Source organism: Orycteropus afer, unplaced genomic scaffold (genome assembly GCF_000298275.1).
Source record: "Orycteropus afer afer isolate SDZICR_OR568_19922 unplaced genomic scaffold, OryAfe1.0 scaffold00172, whole genome shotgun sequence".
Lineage (NCBI taxonomy): Eukaryota > Metazoa > Chordata > Mammalia > Tubulidentata > Orycteropodidae > Orycteropus > Orycteropus afer.
The window spans coordinates 3,212,679-3,237,290 of NW_006921759.1; the positions used below are offsets into that span (position 1 = coordinate 3,212,679).

General features: G+C 39.4%; 1 protein-coding gene across 1 annotated transcript in view; it reads left to right on the forward strand.

Annotated features, from left to right (window-relative positions):
* The window catches only part of TMEM150C (transmembrane protein 150C), a 113,763-nt gene that overhangs the window by 64,928 nt on the left and 24,223 nt on the right, over window positions 1-24,612 (forward strand). The window contains exons 2-5 of the mRNA XM_007946817.2: window positions 21,507-21,596; window positions 23,497-23,550; window positions 23,678-23,710; window positions 23,811-23,878. Coding sequence (XP_007945008.1) covers window positions 21,517-21,596; window positions 23,497-23,550; window positions 23,678-23,710; window positions 23,811-23,878 — 235 coding nt within the window. The 5' untranslated portion in view covers window positions 21,507-21,516. The remainder of the gene's footprint in view (window positions 1-21,506; window positions 21,597-23,496; window positions 23,551-23,677; window positions 23,711-23,810; window positions 23,879-24,612) is intronic.

Sequence of the window (24,612 nt, forward strand, 5' to 3'; positions counted from 1 at the left end):
CATGACCAGAGTGAGCACTTAATTGTCATCTGTGAAATAAAATTAGTAGTGTTCCCAGCCTTTTTCTACCCCCCAGGATACTATGAGTATTTATTTGACTCAAGATCTATGAAATACAGCTAACTCTTTAGGGAAAAGTATGTGTGTGTATTTAGAAAATCCTTGTAATATATATATACACACACACACACACACATATGTGTGTGTGTGCATGTGTGTGTATATGTCACAACATTTGTTGTTACTATTAGTTGCCATTGAATTGATTCTGACTCATGTTGACCCCATGTATGCAAAGTGGAAATGCTCTGTAAGGTTTTCAAGGCTGTGAACTTTCAGAAGCAGTTTGCAAGACCTGTCTTCCAAGATGCCTCTGGGTGGTTTGAACCATCAACATTTTGACTAGTAGCTGAGCACTTATATAACTGTGTTTGTGTATAAACATTGCTGAGCAAAGAAGCAATGATTTTTTTCTGCCATGTACTTGGAGAACCAACCTAGTCCTTTGGAACTCTTGAGTACTATCTGATTCACAGGGCAGGATTTTGTTAAGTTAATATCACCTGTGAATCACCTCTGGTGGTGTAGTGCCTAAAGCATTTGACTGCTAACCAGAAAGCTGGCGGTTCAAGTCCACCAGCCACTGCTTGGAAGGAAGGTTGGGTGATCTACTTCTGTAGAGATACTGCCTCGGAAACCCAAGGAGGGGTCTCTATGAGTTGGATTGGACTCGATGGCAGTGAGTTTGGTTTGGTTTGGTTTGTGAATCAATGTACCTCTCAAATAGCTCATGAACAGAGTGGCTTTCTCATTCTTAATTGGGAACAGTGGTGCAGTGGTTAAAGCATTTGGCTGCTAACCAAAAAAAGATTGAATGGTTCAAACCCACCAGCACTCTGAGGGAGAAAAATGAGTCAGTCTACTTTGTAAAGATTTACACTCTTGGAAACCCTATGGGCAGTTCTCCTCTGCCCTATCAGGTAGCTATGAGTCAGAATTGACTCAGTGGCAGTGGTAGGATCAGAGAAGATGTTTGGGTTGCAATTAACAGAATATCTGACTGTGTTAGTTAGAGTAAAAGCTTCAGTTTCTATAACAAGAAACCTGACTAGTATATGTCTGTAAAGTGAAATGTACATTTTCCTTCATGTATCAGCCTAGGGTGAGTGTTCCATATCAGTGGGGGAGGGGTGGTTCAGGACAGCCAAGCCATCTTCAACCTAGCTTTTGGTCATCACCATCCCAGCCCATAGGAAATGGGTGTCTGAGTGGTGTATGTATGTGCGTGGCCAGAAAGTAGCACATATCCCTTCTGCTCACATTCCATTGGCAAGAATTTAGTCCCATGGTTCCTTCACAGTGCAGAGGAGGCTGGATAGTGTAGTGTAGATGGGCAGCCATATGCCTAGCTATTACTCTAACCCAATGGAAGAAGAGGAGAGTAGATTTTCATAGACACCTAGCAGTCTTTGCCACAGTCAGCCTCTCTGGCCACTAGGTGTCTGTGAAAGCCCTGTTTCCTACACATAGATCATACTCATTTCATCTGCAGGCGAGACAAACCAAAGCCCCATCCAGTAAATGAACCACCTCAAAGCCCATGGTTTTGGAATAATACACAGTCCTTTCTATCAGCTTCAGATTTGGTTCCTAATGGTCTGGCAACCTGTGAACTAAAGACAAACACTCTTCCCTTTTATATACATATGCACACTCCATATGCAATGCTGGAACCAACCCATTGCTGTTGAGTCTATTCCAACTTATGGTGATCACGTATGTTACAGGGTAGAACTGAGCTCCGTAGGGTTTTCTTGTTCGTGATCTTTATGGGAGCAGATTGCCAGACTCTTCTTCTGCAGTGCTGTTGGGTGGTTTGAACTGCCAACCTTTTGTTTAATAGTTGTGTGCAAACTGCTTGCACTACCCAGGGACCTTCAATGGTGGAACGGGGTAGAAAAACCATAATTAAAACTCCCATTTGAAAAAGGGGGGAAACAAATGCACACAGCAGCCACTGGTCCATTGCAATGTTGGAATCCTGGAGCAGGCAATGTTGTTGTTGTTGTTGTTATGTGCTGTCGAGTCGGCCCCGACTCATAGCGACCCCTCCTTGGGTTTCTGAGGCAGTATCACTACAGACGTAGGATTGCCCAACCTTCCTTCCGAGGAGTGGCTGGTGGGTTTGAACCACCAGCCTTCTGGTTAGCAGTCAAGTGCTTTAGCCACTATGCTACCAGAGCTCTTGGAGTAGGCAATAGAAGGGGATAATTAATGCCCTGATTAGATCCTCGTTCAGCTCTTCAGGAGGAACTCCCAGCTTTGCCCTGAGAGAAGGAGGCTGGCTTTTCCTGTTCAATTTCCTCTCTGAACAAATGTGAAATAGGTGTTGGGGATATGCCTTCCTTGGTGGGGTGGAAATTTGCTGGTCGCAGGATGCAACCATCACAAGATTTTACTGGCTTGGTTGTGGTCCCTTTGGTAATAATTCCCCTCAGAAATTTATCTGGCTTCTGATTTGTTAGCTTCCCACCCGTTCGTATGCCAGTATTCACAATTTAGTTCTTTTCAAGATGTGGCTCTTAAGCCTGCTTTGTTTCTTTGCTTCCTTGCCCTCAGTGCTTCCCTGTCTCCTTTTAGTGGCAGCTTACTGAGGCCTCAGAAACAACAGACTTGAGAATGAAGGCAGCATTCTTATCTTATCTCTAATCTCTGCTTGAGGTACAAAGGCCATTGGCTTTCCAACCCTGCAAGGCCCCAAATTTCTAAAATCTTCCTCTTCCTTTGCATTTCTGTTTGCAAGTCAAATCAGTTCTGCCCTAGGCTATTCTCTTTCTTATGCTATAATACCTTGGGGAAAACTTGAAAGAGCAGCTAATGCATACTAATACACAGGTTCTTTTCAATTTCTTCTAAAGGCATATGCTCAATAGGAATGTGGTTTGCCTTCCAAGTTTTGTCAGGTGATAGCTTTAGTGAGAAAGTTTGGCTACAGCACAGCAAAGGTCTTCAGCCGGCTTTACCTGTTCCCTGGCTGTCTACTGCTGAAATGCTCCTTGGAAGCGAGAATGGCCAGGCTTCATCTCACCTACTTGGTCATATTGTCAGGAGGGACCATTGTCTGGAGAAGGATATCATGCTTGGTAAAGTGGAGGGTCAGCATAAAAGGGGAAGACTCTCAATGGGATGGATTGACACAGTGACTTCAACGATGGGCCCAAGTGCGGCGAGGACTGAGAGGATGGCACAGGACCAAGCAGTGTTTTGTTCTGTTGTACATAGGGTTGCTATGAGTCGGAGCCGCCTCAACAATACCTAACAACAACTGCCCAATTGTTAAACCAGTGCCCTGAGTTTAAGGGTTTTTTGTTTTGTTTTGTTTTTGTTTTTACTTTTTTATTATAAATGTACAGAAAAGCAGAAACAATAGTATAGTGCACACCTGTATATCCATTGCCAAATTTAATAATTAACACCTTGCCATATCATATTCTTTTGATAAAGTGTTTTGAAGCAAGTTTTAGACAGTATGCCAATTGATCCCTTAATACTTCAGTAAGCACCTCTAGAAAAAAAGAAAATAGAGACTTTCTCCTATATAACTCAATACCATTATGATATGAATCTTCAACTTACATTTCATTGAACAGAACAGGGCAGCATATAATTGCAAGGGAAGTTGTAAGTATAGTGTAGCCGAGTAGCCATTTGCCCAGTTATAATGGAAGAACTCACTGCTGTCGAGTCGGTTCCAACTCATAGCAATGCTTCCTTGGGTTTCCGCGTTAGTATCATTATAGAAATAGATTGCCCCATCTTCCTTCCAAGGAGTGGCTGGTAGGTTTGAACCGCCAGCCTTCTGGTTAGCAGTCAGATGCCTTAGGCACTACGCCACTAGAGCTCTTATAATGGAAGAAGAGGAATAGCTTTTGGTACTATACAAAACCTACAGTAATAAAAACTTTTAATTGTTTCACATTACAAGATGTTTGGAAGTTAGTGGTTTGGGGAGTTTGGTGCAGTGACTTGATGTTACCAAGGACTCAGTTCTTACCGTTTTCTGCTCTGCTTTGAGTGCTTGTGTTTGTTGTTGCATAGCTACAGAATGGCTGCTATAGTGCTAGGCATCATATTTTCACTACAGCATCCCAAATAGAAAAGAAGAGTGAGTAGGAAAGGGGCAGGCTCTCCATTATCAGGGAAACAAGCTCTTTCCATTAGCTACTCAGTAGATTACTCAGTTTATATCTGTCTCATTAGGGGAAGTCGTTGGCCAAAGGAATCTGAAAAGTACTCTGTAAAGAAAAGCAAAAGAGCATTGATTGGCACAAGTCAATCATGATTTATATTCTTGGACTGAATACAGTGTTCTCCTGAATAAAATTAGAGTTCTAGTAATCTATTGCTGTCAAGTCTATTCCAAGTCATAGCGACCCTATAGGATTGAGTAGAACTGCCCATAGGAGTTTCCAAAGATGCAATCTTTATGGAAGCAGACTGCCACATCCTTCTCCCAGGGAGCGATTGGTGGGTTTGAACTGCTGACCTTTCAGTTAGCAGCTGAGAACTTAACCACTGCATTACCAGGTCTCCTGTAGAGTTGCATTAGCTAAGCAAAAGGGGAGAAGCAACTGTTAGGTTGGCAATTATATCTGCCACATGTGGCAATATTTTTATTATTTAAGCTATAAATGGACTCTGAGGAGGAACTTGGCTTAGAACCTTTAAGAAGATGTTGTTGGATTGAAGTACTAATAGAAGGGAGTTCTTTCTGGGATTATTCTGTGAATGATGTGGAGAGAGTGTGTCCTGTCTATTTCTCAGCAGATGATCCTTTGGGCCACTAACATAAAAAGATCCCTATAGTCATCTGTCAGTTGAATGAAGATGATTGCTTTTAGGAATCAAGAGCGCAGTGGAGAAAAACCAGTCTGCATTGATTGGTTCTACTTAGGAGTCATCTTTTTCTTTTTTTTAAGATAGTAATAGTTTGCAGAAATCTTTACTAATTAATATATTGTTTCTTGCCACTGCAAAAATATTGTATAATAATTGACCACATAGATTGAATAATACTCTTTATATTTGTCTGATTAGGGGAAGTCATATTCTAAAGGTGACACCAGGTCCTCCAAAATGTCTTGCTTTCCCAAACTTAGGATTCAGTGAAAACAAAATTTTAACTGTCAGCGTAATGAGTGTGACTTATTTGTTGGTTTTATTCTATATCTCTCCATGCTGATTTATATCTGAGAATCTGTAAACATTTTAGGAAAAGAAAACAAAACAGATCTTGTCATTACCTCTTATAATTGCAAATTAATTACAACATAGTATAAGCCCTTCCCATTTTCCCATGATATACATGGAAAATAACTTAAGTTTCCCAGAAGGTTAAGAAACATCAAGGAAAAACATCAGGGATGCTCTTGGTCCATTGACACCATGACAGTCCTGGTCATGTGACTCATTAATCTTTCCTGCTCCATTCCAGCTGGCCCTGAGAGCAAAATGAAAAATTACTGTGGCAGAGAGCTCATTTCCTGATTAATTACAAAATGAAAAGAAAATAACTGGCCTCTGAACAGCAGTTGCAGTGGAGTATTGCTAACATTTATTGGAGGCTTGCTGTGTGCTAGGAACTGTTAGGAGTTCTTTAAATGCATTTTCAATCCTCATAAGAACCCTGTGAATAGGTACTGTCATTATCTCCACTTTGCTGATGAAGAAACTGAGGCACAGAGAGGACTGATTTAAGGTCACACAGTTAGTAAGTGGCAGAGCTGATTATGATGCTCCAGAGTCCATTATCCTAGGTAGTGTAAAATCCGTCCAAATTCATAACAGACTTCCTGCCCCAAAAAGCTTTATCTAACTTTTTTGTCACTTCACAGTCACTTTTATTAATGGTTTCTCACAAATAAAGTTTGAAAAGCTGTAAAAGAAGATGATGATCCAGTGGACTCTACATTTCCATTTGTAGATTGAAACTAGAATGGAGTTTTACCATTGCTTGACAGAAAAGAAAGTTTGTCTTCAAGGATCATCATTGTTAGCAGTATGCAGTATTCTTTGATTACTTTGTTAGCTTATGCTCTAAGAACCTCTTTTAGAACGAATTAAAGTAGTTCGAGTCTTATGTAGCAAGCTAATAAGGACTTTACACCTTGTTTGCTTCTGTGAGGTCCTACATTTTCAAACGGCTAGGTATTCTTTGGGATGTCTTCAGCTAAAAGACTTCCTCTAGAGAACCATAATGTCAACACTAGGAGCCACCGCAAATTTTTTGATACAGTTCATTTCCTTTCTGAGGAAATTTGAGAACTTCAGACACAGCCGATTGCAAAGGGAGCAGGTAGGAGATCCATATTTTCACCATCTGACTCAAAGTGTTGAAGAGCACCCGTAGGCACAGACAAGGTAAAAGAGAGCAAAGATCACTCAAACTTTGGCAATGATATTGTTGGAAGAAAAGAATCCATGATAGAAATGTACAGAGAGTTGGCAGTGTTGGCTCTTAAGAAGACTGGACCATCTGGATAACAGCTTTGAAATCATTTGGAAGAGAGGCTTCCAAACCAGATCTAAATGCCAGAACTCTTTCAAGGTTTATGAAATTCTGGCTCCATTCCTCCTTTTGTCAGAAACACATTAGTGGCATTGTTCCAGATATAGTTAACCAACTGTTGTTGTTGTTAGGTGCTGTCAAGTTGGTTCTGACTCACAGTGACCCTGTGTACAACAGAACAAAACAGTGCCTGGGCCTGCACCAACCTCACAATCGTTGATATGTTTGAGCCCATTCTTGGAGCCACTGTGTCAGTCCATCTCATTGAGGGTCTTCCTCTTTATTGCTGACCCTTTACTTTACCAAGCGTGTCCTTCTCCAGAGACTTGTTCCTCCTGATAACATGTCTAAAATACACAAGATGAAGTCTCACCATCCTTGCTTCTAAGGAGCATTCTGGCTGTACTTTTTCCAGCATGTTTGTTCTTCTGGTAGTTGGGACATAAGAACAATTATCCTGAGTTTTTTAACGATGAGATAGTGTTTGAAGATTAGTATCAATGGATTAAATATTATACCAAATAGAAAATAAGTGTAATTCAGAATGCAAAAATAAAACTGTATTGATAATATGTAGTATCTTCCTTTCCTCCCTTTTTCCTTTAAGGGACAAGAATATTCTCCCAGCTTGTAGGTGCCTTGTTGATTTAGCTCAAAGAAATCCTCAAATTCAAAAGAGTAGAACTTGCCCTTTCCAGAAAATGTGAATAAGCTTAGGGTGACACTTTCCTGTGCTACTTGGAGCAATGGACTGGTTTATTTTAATGGTTTCTGGAAGGATGGAAGAAAGAGAACTACTCGGTTTTAACTTTTTAATTTCAGATAACATTGAGGCAAAGTGACAAGAGTTCATTAAATAGATCTATTCACTTATGTACAGAGGTACTTCGGCTCAAGTATTTGAACCAGTCAAGCTGTGAAACCAAAACAAATCAAATCATCATCTCCTGGCACCTCCAGGAGTCCTTCTCCAGCACAGAGATCAGAGAACACATCAGTGATGTTTCTTTCTGCAGGCTCTTTGGTTACATTATAACCTGAGTATGGACCAATGAAGGACAAATAGATCCTTTAGGTCAAGAAGAGAGAAGTGTATATAACTGAGTCCCTGCTTTGGTTAATACAGTTCCATAAGGGAGGGAGAAAGAAGTAAAGGTCAAGATATGTCAGATGGAGCTTTGGTGGGTAAACAAAACCAGTAACTGGTCCTGAAAGAGATTTGTACTTTGATCTTCAGGTCTCCATGGTAACTCAAAGGTGGATAGGGGGATGGAGTAGGTAAGGAATCTGTCCCCTTTTACTTACCTACATATCTCTCTGTTTTCTTGTTCTTAAGCTTATGCTTGTGGTTGCCATTGCAACTGGTGTGGTAGGATATATTGTGGCTAAAATGTATGTATGTACTTTATTATAAGAATCTTCCTTTACTACTTGGTCAACTTAGATCATCACATATTTCCTTATCCTTGTGAAAGTGACTTATAAACTGTCCAAGGTCTAACCAAATTTGATAAAATAATATATATCTATGGTCTAAAAAGCTATGACCAGATCACAGATTTAAATGTAAAGTGCAAAACTATAATATTTTAGAAAAAAATAGAACATCGTCAGGATCTAGTGCTAGGTAAAGAGTTTGTAGGCTTGACACCAAAAACACGATCCATAAAAAGAAAATTCGATAAATAGCATCTCATCAAAATTAAAAAAAAAATACAAAAAAACCTTTTGCTCTTCAAAAGACCCTGTTAATGGAATGAAGAGGTAAGCTATAGACTGGAAGAAAATATTTGCAAGCCACATACCTAACAAAGGATTAGTATCTGGAATATGTGAACTCTCACACTCTTTTTTTTTTAAGTCTCAACAATAAAAATATATAAAATCTGTGGTAGTTGAGATTATGTGTCAACTTGATTGGGCTTGGTTTTGAGTGGTTGGGCAACTGGATGTAGTATTCCCCATGATGAGACTGGTAATCAGCTCCATGGTGGAGTCTACTGTGAGCAGCTGAGTAGCTGCCTTAGGGATGTAGCCTGCTTCCTGTATATAAAGAAAAGCTTTAAGAATGGTCTGTACAGGCATATGAGTTGAACATGTACCTGATGTAGATACACTCCTTGGAGAGAACAATCATGGGAGAAAGAAGGGCTGTTAATGCACAGGGAGACAGTTCAGGGGGCGGTAGTGTACGGAGGGATGGACACAGGGAAGAGGTAACTATCGGGAGGAAGTGGGAGGGGAGCAGTTGCATTGGGGTAAATTGTAGTCAATGTCATGAAACAACGTGTATGTGAACTGCTGTATGGAAAGTGAATTTACTCTGTATATTTTCACCCAAATCACAATAATAATAGTAAAAAAAGAATGGTCTATAGCTTTTGGCATGCTTGAATTCTGCATGTAGCCAAGTTGTTATTCAACACCCTGCCATGTTGTCTGCCGATCTGGGGACTCTTAATGGACTTGAATCAATGGCCTGCCATGTAGTTTGGTTGTATCAAGACTGTGCCTTTTTACTTGTTGAACTTGGATTTGTCACCTTAGCAGCCAACAGCTGCCCAAGTGAAGAAAGCCTCCAGCTTCAGTGGGCTGGATTGCTCTGGCTAGGACTTCCAATACAGTGCTGAAAAGAAATGGTGATAGAGGGCATCCATGTCTGGTTCCTGTTTGCAGGGGGAATTGTTTCAGTCTCTCTCCATTGAGAATAATGTTGGCTATTGGTTTTGCATATATGTCCTTTATTATGTTGAGGAATGTCCCTTCTATTCCTGTTTTGCGGAGAGTTTTGATGAGGAAGGGGTGTTGGATTTTGTCAAATGCCTTTTCTGCATCGATTGATATGATCATCTAGTTCTTTTCCTTTGTTTTATTTATGTGATAGATGACATTGATTGTTTTTCTAACGTTGAACCATCCTTACATACCTGGTATGAACCCCACTTGGTCATAATGTATTAGTTTTTTGATATGTGGTTGGAGTCTGTTGGCTAGGATTTTGTTGAAGATTTTTGCATCTATATTCCTGAGGGCTATTAGTCTGTAGTTTTTGTTTTTAGTGATGTCTTTGCCTCGTTTTGGAATCAAGGTTATGCTTGCTTCATAAAATGAATTAGGCAGGATTCCATATTTTTCTATGTTCTGGAATAGTTTGAGTAAGATTGGTGTCAGTTCTCATTTGAACATTTGGTAGAATTCTCTGATGAAACCATCTGGGCCAGGGCTTTTTTTGTTGTTGGTAATTTTTTTATGACCTATTCAATTTCCTCTTTTGTTATGGGTCTGTTCAACTTCTTCACCTCAGCCTCTGCTCATTTAGGTAATTAGTATGTTTCTAGAAATCTGTCCATTTCTTCTAGATTTTCGAATTTGTTGGAGTACAGTTCTTCATAGTATTTTGATACTACCCTTTTTATTTCAGTTGATTTTGTTGTGATGTCACCCAGTTTGTTTCTTGTTTGTGTTATTTGTTTTCTCTCCTTCTTTTCCTTTGTTAAATGTGCCAGTAGTTTGTCAATTTTGTTAATCTTTTAAAACAACCAACCTCTAGTCTTGTTGATTTTTTCTGTTGTCTTTCTATTTTCTGTTTCTTTTATTTCTGCTTGAATCTTTATTTCTTTTCTTCTGGTGATTGTAGGCTTCTTCTTCTTCTTCTTCTTCTTTTTTTTTTTTTTTTTTTTTTTTTTTTTTTTTTGCTGCTCTTTTTCTAATTATTGGAGATGTTGGTTTAGGTGTTGATTTGAGGTCTTTCTTCTTTTTTGATGTGTTCATTTATTGCTATAAATTGGCCTCTGATGACTGCTTTTTCTGTGTCCCAATGATTTTGGTATGTTGTGTTTTCATTCTCGTTTGATTCAAGGAATTTTTTAAGTTCATTTTTATTTCTTCCATTACTCAGTCATTTTTAAGGAGGGTGTTATTCAGTTTCCATGTGTTTGCTCTTTTGCCATTGATCTTCCTATTGCTGATTTCTAATTTTGTATCATTGTGGTCTGAGAAGATGCTTTGCAGTATTACAATGTTTTTAAATTCATTGAGGCTTGCCTTATGACCTAATATATGGTCTCTCATGGAGAATGTTCCATGTGCACTGGAAAAGACTGTATATTGTGCTGTTTTTTGGTGAAGTGCTCTGTAGATATCTATAAGGTCAAGTTGGTGGATTGTATTGCTTAGTTCTTCTCTGTCTTTCTTGAGTTTCTTTCCAGTTATTCTATCTTTCATTGAAAGTGGTGTATTGAAATCTCCTACTATGACTATGGAGTCATCTATTTGTCTTTTCAATTCTGTTAAAGTCTGACTTATGTATTTTGGGACTCTTTCACTGAGTGGATAGATATTTATTATGGTTATGTCCTCTTGTTCAATTGATCCTTGAATCATTATATAATGTCCTTCCTATGGTGTTTTGTGTCTTAAACTCAATTTGATCAGAAATTAGTATCACCATTCCTGCTGTCTTTTGATTGCCATTTGCTTGATATATGTTTTTCCAACCTTTGATTTTTAATCCTTTTTTGTCTTTGTCTCTAAGGTGTGTCTCTTATAGACAGCATGTTTGTGGGTTATGTTTTCTTATCCATTCTGCAACTCTCTGTCTCTTGAGTGGTGCATTTAATCCATTTACATTCAGTGTCATTATTGACAATTATAAATTTGTTGCTGTCATTTTGTTATGTGTTTTTTTCATGGTATTGCTGATTTCTTTGTTCCATACAGTTTTCCATGCTGAGCTCATTTTGTTTATGAATCATGTTATCACTTCCTTCATTGCTGTTGTTTTAGTATTTGCTAAATATTTGCGCTTGTCCTCTTTTTTATTGTAATGTGAAGGTTTTTCTTTTTTTTTTTTGAGGTTACCAAGTGATTTATAATTTTCTCCCTGAGTGTAGAACAGTCCATTCTGTCTTGCCACTCTCTTGACTTCCTCACCATTTAGCAGTTCTGTAACTACACTATCTTTTCCCCCTTTTTTTTTTTTTTGTTGTTGTTAGGTGCCATCGAGTTGTCTCTGACTCATAGCAACCCTATGCACAACAGAAGAAAACACTGCCCAGTCCCATGCCAGCTCTGTGATCTCTGCTATACTTGAGCCCATCACCACAGCCAGTATATCAATCCATCTCGTTGAGGCCTTTCCCCTCTTTCATCAACCCTCCACTTTACCAGTCATGACATCCTTCTCCAGGGAATGGTTCCTTCTGATAACATGACCAAAGTAGGTGAGACAAAGTCTGGCCATTCTCGTTTCCAAGGAGCATACTGGCTGTACTTCCTCCAGGACAAATTTGTTAGTTCTTTTAGCAGTCCATGGTACTCTCAGCACTCTTTGCCAGCACCACAACTCAAAAGCATTCATTCTTCTTTGGTCTTCTTTATTCATTGTCTAGCTCTCACATGTATATGAGGCAATTAAAAATATCATGGCTTGTGTCAGGAGCATCTTACTCCTCAAGGAGACATCTTTGCTCCTCAGCACTTGAAAGAGTTCTTTTGTAACTGACTTGCCCAGTGCTATACATCATCTGATGTCCTAACTGCTGCTTCCATTTGTGTTGATCATAGAACAAAGCAATATGAAGTCTTTGACAGCTTCAATCTTTTCTCCATTTATCGTGATGCTGCATACAGGTTCAATTGTGAATATTTTTGTTTTCTCTATATTGAGATGTAATCCATACTGCAGACTGTATTCTTCAATCTTCATCAGTAAGTGCTTCAAGTCATCCCACATTCAGCAAGCAAAGTTGTGTCGTCAGCATATCGTAGGTTGTTAATGATTCTTCCTCCAATCCTGATGCCACGTTCTTCTTAATATAGTCCAGCTTCTCAGATTATTTGCTCAGCATACAGATTGAATAAGTCTGGTGAGAGGATCCAACCCTGACATGCTCCCTTCTTGATTTGAAACCATACAGTGTCTCCTTGTTCTGTTTGAATGACAGCCTCCTGGTCTATGTACAGATTCCTCATGAGTACAATTAAGTGTTCTGGAATTCCCATTCTTCTCAGTGTTATCCACAATTTGTTATGATTCACACAATCAAATGCTTTTGCATAGTCAATAAAACACAAGTAAACATCTTTCTGGTATGTTTTGCTTTGAACCAAGATCCATCTGACATCTGCAGTGATATCCCTTGTTCCACTGAATCCAGCTTGTACCTCTGGGAGTTCTCTGTCAATATACTGCTGCAACCATTTTTGAATTATCTTCAGTAAGATTTTACTTGCATGCAATATTAATCATATTGTTCCGTAATTTCCACATTCTGTGGGATCACCTTTCTTTGGAATGAGTAAAAATATGGATCTCTCCCAGTCAGTTGGCCAGATAGCTGTCTTCCAAATCTCTTGGCATAACCAAGTGAATGCCTCCAGTGGGGCATCCGTTTGTTGAAACATCTCATTGTGTATTCCGTCAATTCCTGGAGCCTAGTTCTTCAGCAGTTACTTCAATGCAGCTTTGACTTCTTCCTTCGGTACCATTGGTTCTTGATCATATGCCACCTCCTGAAATGGATGAAGATCTACCAGTTCTTTTTGGTACAGTGACTATGTATTCCTTCCATCTCTTGATGCTTCCTGCAGCGTTCAATATTTTGCCCATAGAATCTTTCAGTATTGCAACCCAAGGCTTAATTTTTTCCCTCAGTTCCCTCAGCTTGAGAAATGCCAAGCATGTTCTTCCCTCTTGGTTTTCTAAGTCCAGGTCTTTGCACATTTCATTATAGTAATTGGCTTTGTCTGCTCAAGCTGTTCTTTGAAATCTTCTGTTCAGCTATTTTATCTTGTCATTTCTTCCATTTGCTTTGGCTACTCTCCACTCAAGGGCAAGCTTCAGAGTCTCTTCTGACATCCATTTTGGTCTTTTCTTTTTTTCCTCATCTTTTTAATGACCTCTTGCTTTCTTCATGGATGATGTTCTTAATGTCATCCCATTCTGGTTTTCAGTCATTGGTGTTCAATGCATTGAATCTATTCTTTAGCTGGTCTCTAAATTCAGGAGGGATGCATTCAAGATCATATTTTGGCTCTCGTGGACTTGTTTTAATTGTCTTTAACTTCTAGTTGAAGTTAAAGATATGAGCATATGAGCAGTTGATCATCTGTTCCACAATCAGCTCCTGGCCTTCTTTTGCCTGAAGATATTGAGCTTTTCCATCACCTCTTGCCAGAGACATAGTCAATCTGATTCCTGTGTATTCCATTTGGTGAATTCCATGTGTTTAGCTGCCATTTGTATTGTTGAATAAAAAGGTATTTGCTATGAGTAAGTCGTTAGTCTTGCAAAATTCTATCATGTGATCTCCAGCGTTATTTCTGTCACCAAGGCCAAATTTTCTAACTACGTTGATTCTTCTTTGTTTCCAACTTTTGCATTCCAGTCACCAGTGATAATTAACACATCCTGATTGTATGTTTGGTCAATTTCAGACTGGAGAAGTTGATAAAAATCTTCAATTTCCTCATCTTTGGCTTTGGTGGTTGGTGCATAAATTTGAATAATAGTTGTATTAACTGATCTTCCTTGTAGGTGTATGGATATTATCCTATCACTGACAGCACTGTACTTCAGGACAAATCTTGAAATATCTTTTGTGATGATGAGTGCCACACCATTCCTCTTCAAATTGTCATTCCTGGTATGACATATGTAGATCATATGGTTATCTGAGTCAAAATGGCCAAAACCAGTCCACTTCAGTTCACTAATGCCTAGGATATCAATCTGTATGCATTCCATTTCATTTTTGACAACTCCCAGTTTTCCTAGATTCATACTTCATACATTCCATGTTCTGATTACTAATGGATGTTTGCAGCTGTTTCTCCTAAATTGAGTTATGTCACATCAGCAAATGGAGGTCTTGAAAGCTTTACTTTACCCATATCATTAAGGTTAGTTCTACTTTGATGATGCAGCTCTTTCCCAGTCGTATTTTGAGAGCCTTTGGACCTAAGTAACTCGTCGTCATGCACTATATCAGACAGTGTTTCTGGGCTATTCATATGGTTTCCTAGTAATGTAACAGTGTTTGTGTGCTATTCATAAGGTTTTCCCTGGCCAATTCTTTGAGAAGTGGATGGCCTCTTCCTTGTTCCTAGTCTGTCTCAGTCTGCAAGCTGCACTGAAAGCTGTGCACCACGTGCAACCCTGCTGGTGTTTGAAACACCAGTGGCACAGCCTTAAGCCTCACAGCAACATGCCACCACAGTACAACAACTGACAGACAAGTTTGTCTCCCTTAGCTGTGTAAAACCTCTCCACCCTCCCCTTACCTGGCTCCCTGCTGCTTGCTCGCTCTGTCCTGGTCCCCCTGGCTTTTCTTTCCTTTCCTCTCTGCTTTCCTGTCACTTTAGGGGGTGGGGTATGGGTCCCTCTCCTTACCTGGATCCCTCTGCCACTTGCTTGCTCTGTCCTGGTCCCCCTGGCTTTCCTTTCCTTTCCCCTCCACTTTCCTGCCACTTGGGGGGCAGAGGGTGGGTCCTGGGTCGTTCCCCTTACCTGGATCTCTCTGCCATTTGTTTGCTCTGTCCTGATCCCTTGGTTTTCCTTTCCCCTCCACTTTCCTGCCACTTGGGGGGCAGAGGGTGGGTCCTGGGTCGTTCCCCTTACCTGGATCTCTCTGCCATTTGTTTGCTCTGTCCTGATCCCTTGGTTTTCCTTTCCCCTCCACTTTTGTTTTGTAGTTGTCTTCATTTGCCAAATGATGTCTCTGGTTCCTGTTTACAATCTTACTTTGGAGACTTCTATAACTGGGTTGGTTTCTGGTTTATGTCATCATATGTCTTAATGGTCAGTTGTTGTTTGCTGTTGTTGGAGCTCTGTACAGAGGACTCCTTTTAGCATCTCTGGTAAGGTTGGTCTGGTTTTAATAAATTCCCTTAATTTCTGCTTATCTGAAAATCTCCTAATTTCACCATCATATTTGAGGCACAATTTTGCTGACAACAAATATAATTCTTGGTTGGAAATTGTTCTCTTTCAGGGTTTTATATATACCATCCCATTGCCTTCTTACCTGCATGGTTTCTGCTGAGAAATCAGAGCTTAGTCTTATTGGTTGCCCTTTGTAGGTAACTTTTTGTTTTTCCTGTGCTGGTTTCAGGATTCTTTCTTTGTCTTTGGTTTTGGTGAGTTTGATTATGATATGTTTTGGTGATTTTCTCTTGGGGGTCTATCCTGTTTGCAGTTTAATGGACTTCTTGAATGGATATATTCTCATCTTTCATCATATCAGGGAAATTCTCTTCCAACAAATCTTGGACATTTTTCTCAGTGGTTTTCTTTTTCACTTCCTGTTATGGAATTCCAGTTACACATAGGTTATTCCTTTTGATGGTATCCCACATGAATATTAGACTTTCTTAATTTTGTTTTTATCTTTTTTCTGATCGATCCCTTTCTAAAGAAGTATTGAGGTATTTGTCCTCCATCTCCCTAACTCTATCTTCCATTGATTAATTTCTACTTCTGTGCCTTTCAATGTGTTATCTATTTCTGAAAATTTAGTATTAATCTTCTGGATTTCTCTCTGTAGATTTTGTATCATTTCTAATTTTTCATTTATTTTGTCATTTTGTTCTTGTATTTTCTTCTGAAAATTTTCTAGGGTTTTGTCTGTGTTTTCCTTAATTTAGTCAGTGTTTTCCTTGATCTGTCTCTCAATCTGTTGAAGGTACCTAAACATAATTCTTTTGAATTCCTTATTAGGGAGTTCCAATACTGCTTCTTCCTCAGGGATGTGTTCTGGGTCTGTGTCCTGGTATCATGTTTCTACTGCTTTTTCTTGCTTCTTTGTGTGGACTGTGATGGTCTGTTGTCTCCAAGACATTGTGACATTGTTGTATTTATATTTAATTGGTGATTGTGTGTTGGAGGTGAGTCATGCAAGATTTTTGTTTCCTTGTTTTGTTTGGGTCTATCTGAGTAAGCAGGTTACTGTGCCTCTCTATTCCCTAGTTGACAGTACTTACACACTTACCACCTGTCTCCTGGTGGGTGCGATAGTGTGAAAGTGGCTACACAGATCTCTGTTAACTCTTTGTGAAGAGAAGTTAGGGTGAGTTACTTGACTGCTAACCATAAGCCTGGCAGTTCAAACCCACCAGCCACTCCTCAGAAGGAAGGTTGGGCAATCTACTTCCATAGTGATACCACCTCAGAAACCCAAGGAAGGGTTGCTTTGAGTCGAGTCCGACTCGACAGCACACAACAACAACAACAGGTCATGTTGGCTGTCATGTATTGTTGACTAGTTGGTGCAGAAGCAAGTGGTGGCCCTCACTCAGTAGATGGAGCTGCAGGAGGTGTGGGTATGGTTGGGTTGCATGGGCATAGTTGCTGTCTCCCACTCAGTTAGACAAAATGCCTTGCCATAACTATCTCCACTGCCTCTCTTCAAAGGAAATTAATACATAAAACTATTGTAAATTGATGTTGTGGTCTTAGAATTGCCTCATTAACACTCTTCACTCTACTTCTCTGCATCCAAATTTTAATTCCTCTCTAGACATTCCTGAAAGGGGAGCCAGTATGAGTATTTGTCCATTTGACAGTTGAATTTCCCACTATACATTAATAAGTTGGTATTCTAATTTACTCCCCAGTCTCTTGTGAAAATGGTTAACAAATAAATATGAGTTCCTCTGGGCCGAAAAATTCTAAGTACTTTGCAGCATTCTATACTGCAAAGCTACCAACACAATGGACTTTGGTGACCTCCACCCCAGGGTATCATCACCCTGTGTAGTCTCAGTCTTTGACATCCTTTTCTCCTCTTTGAATTCAACAGTCTTTGTGTAGCAAGATGTCACAGTTGGTGTTACAGATTTAACTAACTGGTCCAGGGCCATAGATTCAATTTTTGACAGAGCTAAAGCTAGGAACTAGGTCTCCTAACTCTTTCAGGTATAACCATCTCTGCTGCACTTACCCTGTCATAGCACCCTATTCCAGGGCCAGACCTAGAGTAATTGTTTTTTTTTTTTTTTTTAAATTAAATTAATATTTATTGTGACTTGGATAAAAGTTCACAGAACAAATTTGTTTTCCATACAGTAGTTCATACACATTTTGTCTCATGGTATTGCCTGCAATTCCTCACAATGTAATAGCTTCCTTCCCACTTTCTCCCCATAACCTCTACTCTATGTCCTTCCCTCCCATGTACTCCTGCCCCCTAAGCTGTCTCCCTGTGCAAACACTGCCCTTCTGTTCTCCCATGATTGATCTCTCCAAGGAATGTATCTACCTGATGTCAATATTCACCCCATATGCCTGTCTGTTGTTTGGCTGGAAGCCACAGGAGTGAGTTCAATTCCAGGCTGAAGGGTAATTAGGGGCCATAGTCTCAGGGGTCTCACTAGGCTCTGTCAGACCAGAAAATCTGGTCTTTTTTGTTTTTGTTTTTGTTGTTCCACATTGTTCTCCCTCTCTGTCAAGGATCTCCTGCACCAATCCCCCTCTGAGTGGTTAACAGTGGTGGCAGGGCACCATCTAGTTCTTCTGGTCTCATGGTCTTATAGTCTGAGAATCACATGGTCTACCAGTCCTGTGGACTAATTGTTTCCATGTGTCTTTGCTTTTCTTCATTCTTCTTTGTTCTGGATGAGGAGAGACCCATCATTAACATCTAGATGGCCACTTGTAAGTTTTTAAGACCCTAGTTGCTACTCACCAAAGTAGGATGTAGAACAATGTTTTTGTATAGTATATCCTGCCAATTGAGCTTGATGTCCCCTGTGACCATTAGAGTAATTGGTTTTATATACTAAATCACTACCTTTATTTTCTATACTCCCTCTACATCTTTACTACTGATGAAGTTATTATTGTTAATGTAAGATAGATTTTATTATGAGCCCACAGTTTTCTGGACATAAAGAAATGGATACTGACTAGCCATATTATGTATGCTTAAAATATTCATCAGTCTTCCCTATTACAACCTGAATAGACATGACCCACTAGTTCATAAAGTGGCCTTTATATATTACATAGATTAGTACATATAAATAGTCATATTCATTAGACTCCATTTTAATATTTCCACCACCTGGTATAACTCCTGGCACAAGTTGTTGTTGTTGTTGTTTTTAGTTGTCATCACATTTTCTCTGGCTTCTGGCGACCTTCTGTGTAACAGATGAAATGTTGCCTGGTATTCGAATGTTTGAGTCCATTGTTTCAGCTATTGTGTCAATCCATCTCATTGAGGGTTTCCCTCATTTTCATGAACCATCTACTTCCCTGGTACAACTAGGTTATCCATAATTGTGAACTGGATCACATTGAATTAACTTCATTGAGAGTGATGGGAGGTACAGACAACAAAGATGAACCCTTTTGCACATATAGTCCTGTGTTGTCAGTGAAAGTAAACATGGATATACAGGTGGACAGGCTGAACTATTACATATGTCTATGCAGGGGGCAGTGTGCCATGTATAGGGTTGGCAGACAATGTTTCTGCAAGTGTATTGCTATGTTCTGTAAGAATTCCCAGGTGTAAGGTTGGGCAATCCTACTTCCGTAGTGATACTGCCTCGGAAACCCAAGGAGGGGTCGCTATGAGTTGGGGCGACTCGACGGCACATAACAACAACAACAACAACATAGTAGAGCTGACAAGGGATGAGTTTGTAGTCACTTCTTGAGCACAGCCAGCTACCCAGAGCGAGTGAGTAGTTGGACCTGTGGGGTCGGGACCATAGTCGCAGGGGACATCAAGCTCAGTTGACATAACATACTACACAAAACATAGTTCCACCTCCTACTTTGGCGAGTAGTGACTGGGATCTTAAGAGCTTGCAAGCAGCCATCTAAGTGCAACGATGTGTCTCTCCTCATCCAGAGCAAAGAAGAATGAAGAAAACCAAAGATGCATGAAAACAATTACTTGAGGCGACTGGTAGACCATGCATTCCTCAGCCTTTATGACTGTGAGACCAGAAGAACTAGATGGTGCCTGGCTACCACTGTCAACCACTCGGAGAGTGATCTCTGTAGGAGATCCTGGATAGAGTGGGAGAACAATGTGGAACAAAACTCAAAATTATTTGGGGGAGGGGGGAAGGACCAAGTTTGCTGGTTGCTGGTCTGATAGAGCTTGGTGGAACCACTGAGACTATGGCCCCTAGCTGACCATCAGGTCTGGAATTGAACCCACACCTGTGGCTTCCAGCCAAACAAAAGACAGGCATATAAGGTGAAATTTACACTAGGTTGATACACTCCTTGGAGAGATCAATCGTGGGAGAATAGAAGGGCTGTGTATGCACACAGACATAGCTCAGGGGGCAGGAGTGCATGGAGGGAAGGACACAGGGAAGAGGTAACTATGGGGAGGAAGAGGGAGGGAAGCTGTTGCATTGTAGTCAATGTCATGAGACAAAGTATGTGAACTGCTATATGGAAAGTGAATTTGCTCTGTAAACTTTCACCCAAATCACAGTTTTAAAAAAAAAAATCATTAAGAGTGGCTCTAATGTCATTTGTAATTTATTTGACATCCCTGCTCAGATAGATGTTTAGACTAAGGCACAACTTTCATAGACATATTATACCCAAGTATCTTCTGGTCTGAAAGATCTACCTAATCATGTAGGTCAGTTCTGGGAACTGAGATCTTCCTGAAACTTTGTAGAACAGATTGACTCACCAGCCTAAAGTAAGCACCATATTCTTTCTCTGGTCTCAACTCTTGGAAGGTCCAGAAAGTCTTAGTATGTGAAAGCAGGTGTCATAGAAGCACTCAGAAATATGATGGTACTGGTTCAAACCCAGTAAATGAACTTGTTGTAGTAAATGCTAAAACCCAAAATAATGAACAGTAACACCTCCCTTAGGAGCTCTGGTAGCATAGTGCCTAAGGCACTTGACTGATAACCAGAAGGCTGGTGGTTCAAACACACCAGCCACTCCTTGGAAGGAAGGTTGGGCAATCTACTTCCATAGTGATACCGCCTCGGCAACCCAAGGAGGGGTCACTGTGAGTTGGGGCCGACTCGACGGCACATAACAACAACAACAACAACAACATCTCCCTATAGGTGCCTTTTAATCATATTATCCTTATGTTTATCATGTCATGAGTGAAGGTCAGTAAGGTACTTTATTTTCTCAGAACAGGATATCTTTTTCCTGAAGGGTTGTGTTGGTATATGTAGGATATATTAGATAGAAGTAAAGCAATGACTAGTTATTTTTTTCTGTTCAGTTCCAGTAATTTTTTTTTTCATAGATACTTCTGAAGCCTCTAGCTTTCACTGTTTTTTTCATTCATGTATTTTTGCTTTAAAATATAACATCCAAAATGCCTGGCATCTACGTTTTTTTCCCAATATGTTTTGATGGTGGTAAAGTCCTAAACAATATGTTATTTCCTGACGCATTCATCTTCAGGGTGTTCTGGGATAGTTGCTCAATAATGTCATGAGAACAGTTTGAATTTGCAAAACATTTGTCATTTTCTCCTGTGTTGCCAATATGTGTCTAGTAACCATTTGTTCCTAACACTTTTGTCTGCGTGTACAACAACTCCATAAATCCATAAAGGTTAATAATAGCATTAAAAGTAGGTTGGAATATGCCTTTAGTACCTAATTCTTCTCCTAAATCCAACCTAAATACTTTTGTTCTTCTTAGAACTACTTATGACTGTATAGAGATATATGTCTTTATGAAAATTTCCAACAAGTTCTCAGTGAAGACTCTGGAATATTTAATGCTAAGTGATAATCATCCATGTTAACTGCTCAAAGAATTTCCCACATGTGTAGGTGGCAGAAATCATACGGATTTGAATCATGGTTTTATAAAACATGGTTCATAGAATATGCTTTTTTTCAGTTAAACAAAACTTCCTTCCCATCTTGAAAGAGTGAAGTAAATGTTTGTCCTAATTATTAATATCCATTCATTTTATTTCAGCATTACAGGCATGGATGGGAAGAAATGCAGCGTCTGGATGTTTTTGCCTCTTGTATTTACCTTGTTTACTTCAGCTGGATTGTGGATAGTGTAAGTATTCTCTTATTTAATTATTTAAGGATTCAAGGGCAATGTAGATAAAAATGTAAAGCTTTAATGATACATATTCATTGCCATTGTTTTGGTCCTCTAGTGCAGGTCCACAAATGGGATGGCTTTAACAAACAGGGATTTATTCTCCTGCAGTTCAGGAGGCTAGAAGTCCGAATTCAAAGTGCTAGCTCTAGGGGCTGTGTGAAAGCCCCTTGACCTTGGGCTTCAGCTGTGCCTTTTGCTCCCAGCCCACTAAAGCTGGAGGCTTCTTTTAACTCAGACAGCTACTGGCTGGCAAACCCAAGGTCGAAAAAGAAAAGTCCCAAAATTATCAGACAGCACAGAAGGCCACTAGTTCAAGTCCAGCAACAATCCTAAGCTCCGCAGACAACATGGCCAGCCACTGAGGTGAAGACTTGGCTACATGCAGGGTCCCAGTGTGCCAAAAAGCTTGAGACCTTCCTCAAAGCTTCTTCTTATAATACTGGAAGCAGACCACATCTCTAAGGCAGCTACTCAGCTGCTCCAGTAGATTCCACCATGGAGTTGATTACCAGTCTCATCACGGGGAATAACTACATCCAACTGTCCAGCTACTCAAAACCACGCCCAGCCAAGTTGAAACACAACTACCACAGCCAGTCAAGTCTGTTCCAAATCCTAAGCAACTCTATAGGACAGAGTAGAACTGCCCCATTGGGTTTCCAAGGCTGTAATTTTCATGGAAGCAGACTACTACATCTTTGTCCTGTGGAGTAGCTGGTAGATTTCCAACTGCCAGCCTTTTGGTTAGCAGCCAAGTGCTTAATCACTGCACCAGCAGGTCTCCTTTAATGATAAATAGCACCTCTGTATTCATGTACTGATGTTGTTGTTAGATGCCGTTGAGTCAATTTCAACTCATAACCCCATGTGACAGACTAGAACTACCCCATAGGATTTTTCATTCTGCTGTGCATAGGGTTGCTATGAATCGGAGATGATTCGATGGCACCTAGCAACAACAACAACAAAATAGGACCTTTCTAGGTGTTTCTCCTAGGGAGCTGCTGGGTGTGTTTGAACCACTAGCCTTTTGATTAGCAGCTGAGCCCTTAACCATTGTACTACCAGGACTCTTTCATGTACTTATAAATACTTTGAAATAGCGTCTTTACTAATTCAACCTTGATAAAGTCCCCATTTTTCTTTTATTTTTCTAATACCCAAAATAAATAACAAGAGTGAATAATAAATTATGCGAAAGAGGTAGTGAAGACTAATGGTTTTATTTTGTGTTTGTGTGTTCTTCTAGTAATGGACATTCTATAAACTAATTGCATAAACTCATTATTTGTAAGTATGTGCTAATTTGATGAGAACATGCTATAGATTCCATGTATAGTTCAGTTTATGATCCAGTTATTTGTGAATGGGCCTGGTATGTTTATAAAATGTCATAAAATAGAATTATATCAACAGTCTTGGCTTAACACAAAACAATTCCACATTTGCTAATATCTAATAATAGTCACTTCAGGAGATTCAGTTCTTTAAGACAGGTGAACGTATATTTCTGAGAAATTAGAAACTTTGAATTCTAGTTTTAGTTTGCCTACATTCTAAGGTAATTAATATTTCTTTGTTTTCCATCTTCCCCATCTAGATCATAATGAATGTGATTGATTTGGGGAAGGGGGGAAATGTTATTAATAATGACATTTGCACTTCAAAGAGCTAGGTGATCCACAAGTGAAGATTTCTAGTAACAGAGCATTTTCTCAGACCAGAAATTTTTTTTAAAAAGGAGTGATTTTTGTTTAATGTGGTTAGTCTGATAAAACCAAGAAACAAATTACTCTTTTTTAAAAATAATTCTTTGTTTTATAAACTTTTATTGTTTTCTTTTTCTTGATAGATACTTCATAGCTGTGGAAGATGACAAAATTTTCCCGTTAAATTCAGAGGAAAGGTAAAGTTTATCTCTGGGTAATCCCTCATTCATCAATAAGTTTAGCAAAAAACTTTGCTACTACTGAGATTAAATTGTACATAAATAACCATCCTTTAACCTGCACTTCTGTGCTTTTGTTCTGCAGGAAACCTGGTGTGAAACATGCACCATATATAAGGTAACTTGATAATTCTCTTCTGATTTGTTAGATCTTATTAAAAGTTGGAAGGGCTATAGATTTTAATATAAGAACGATAATATGTTTAATATTTTTCAAGTATTGCAGGTGATGAACCTCCTGCCAGCTGTGTGTTTAGCCAAGTAATGAACATGGCAGCATTTCTAGGTAAGAGCAGCAGAAATAATGCTTTTTATGCTGAAGGAGCTCTGGTGGCATAGTGCATAATGTATTTGACTGCTAACTAGAAGGTTAGCAGTTCAAACCCACCAGCCATTCTGCTGAAGGAAGCCTGGACATTCTATTTCTGTAAAGATTTAAGACCTCGGAAAGCCAAAGGGAGTCGCTATGATTCAGAATCAACTCGATAGCAGTGAGTTTTTTTTTTTTTTTTAATGCTTGGATGCATTTCTTTTTTTGTTTTAAATTTTCCTTTCGTGTATCAGGGTCACAGTGGGCTTAGTTGACAATGTGCTATCATGTCAATATACTGAAGACAGCTTTTTCTTTTCCTCATGAGTTCTTTCACATTTCCTGTGTTTCTCTTACATGTTCTCTTTCCTTTATCATCTTTACCCCTTCAGCTTATTCTTGACTTAATTTCTTTTACTGCATGGTATAATGTATTTCATGTGTCATAAAATCCTGTGTGAGAATGTCATATAATACAATACATTTGCTTTGAAAAGAATGCCTTATTTAATCTTTCACTGGCAAAGATGAAAAAGTGCATAGGCTCTTGATAAATATTGATGTGTGTGGATATTATCTTTAAATCTAAAGGTCAGCATTAACCTCAAGATGACACTTTCCCCTGTGCCTACAAGTTGGCAAGTGAAAACTAGATGGCGGGGGGACCTTTGTTACTCATGTGTTGTTATTGGTAGATGCTGTCAAGTCAA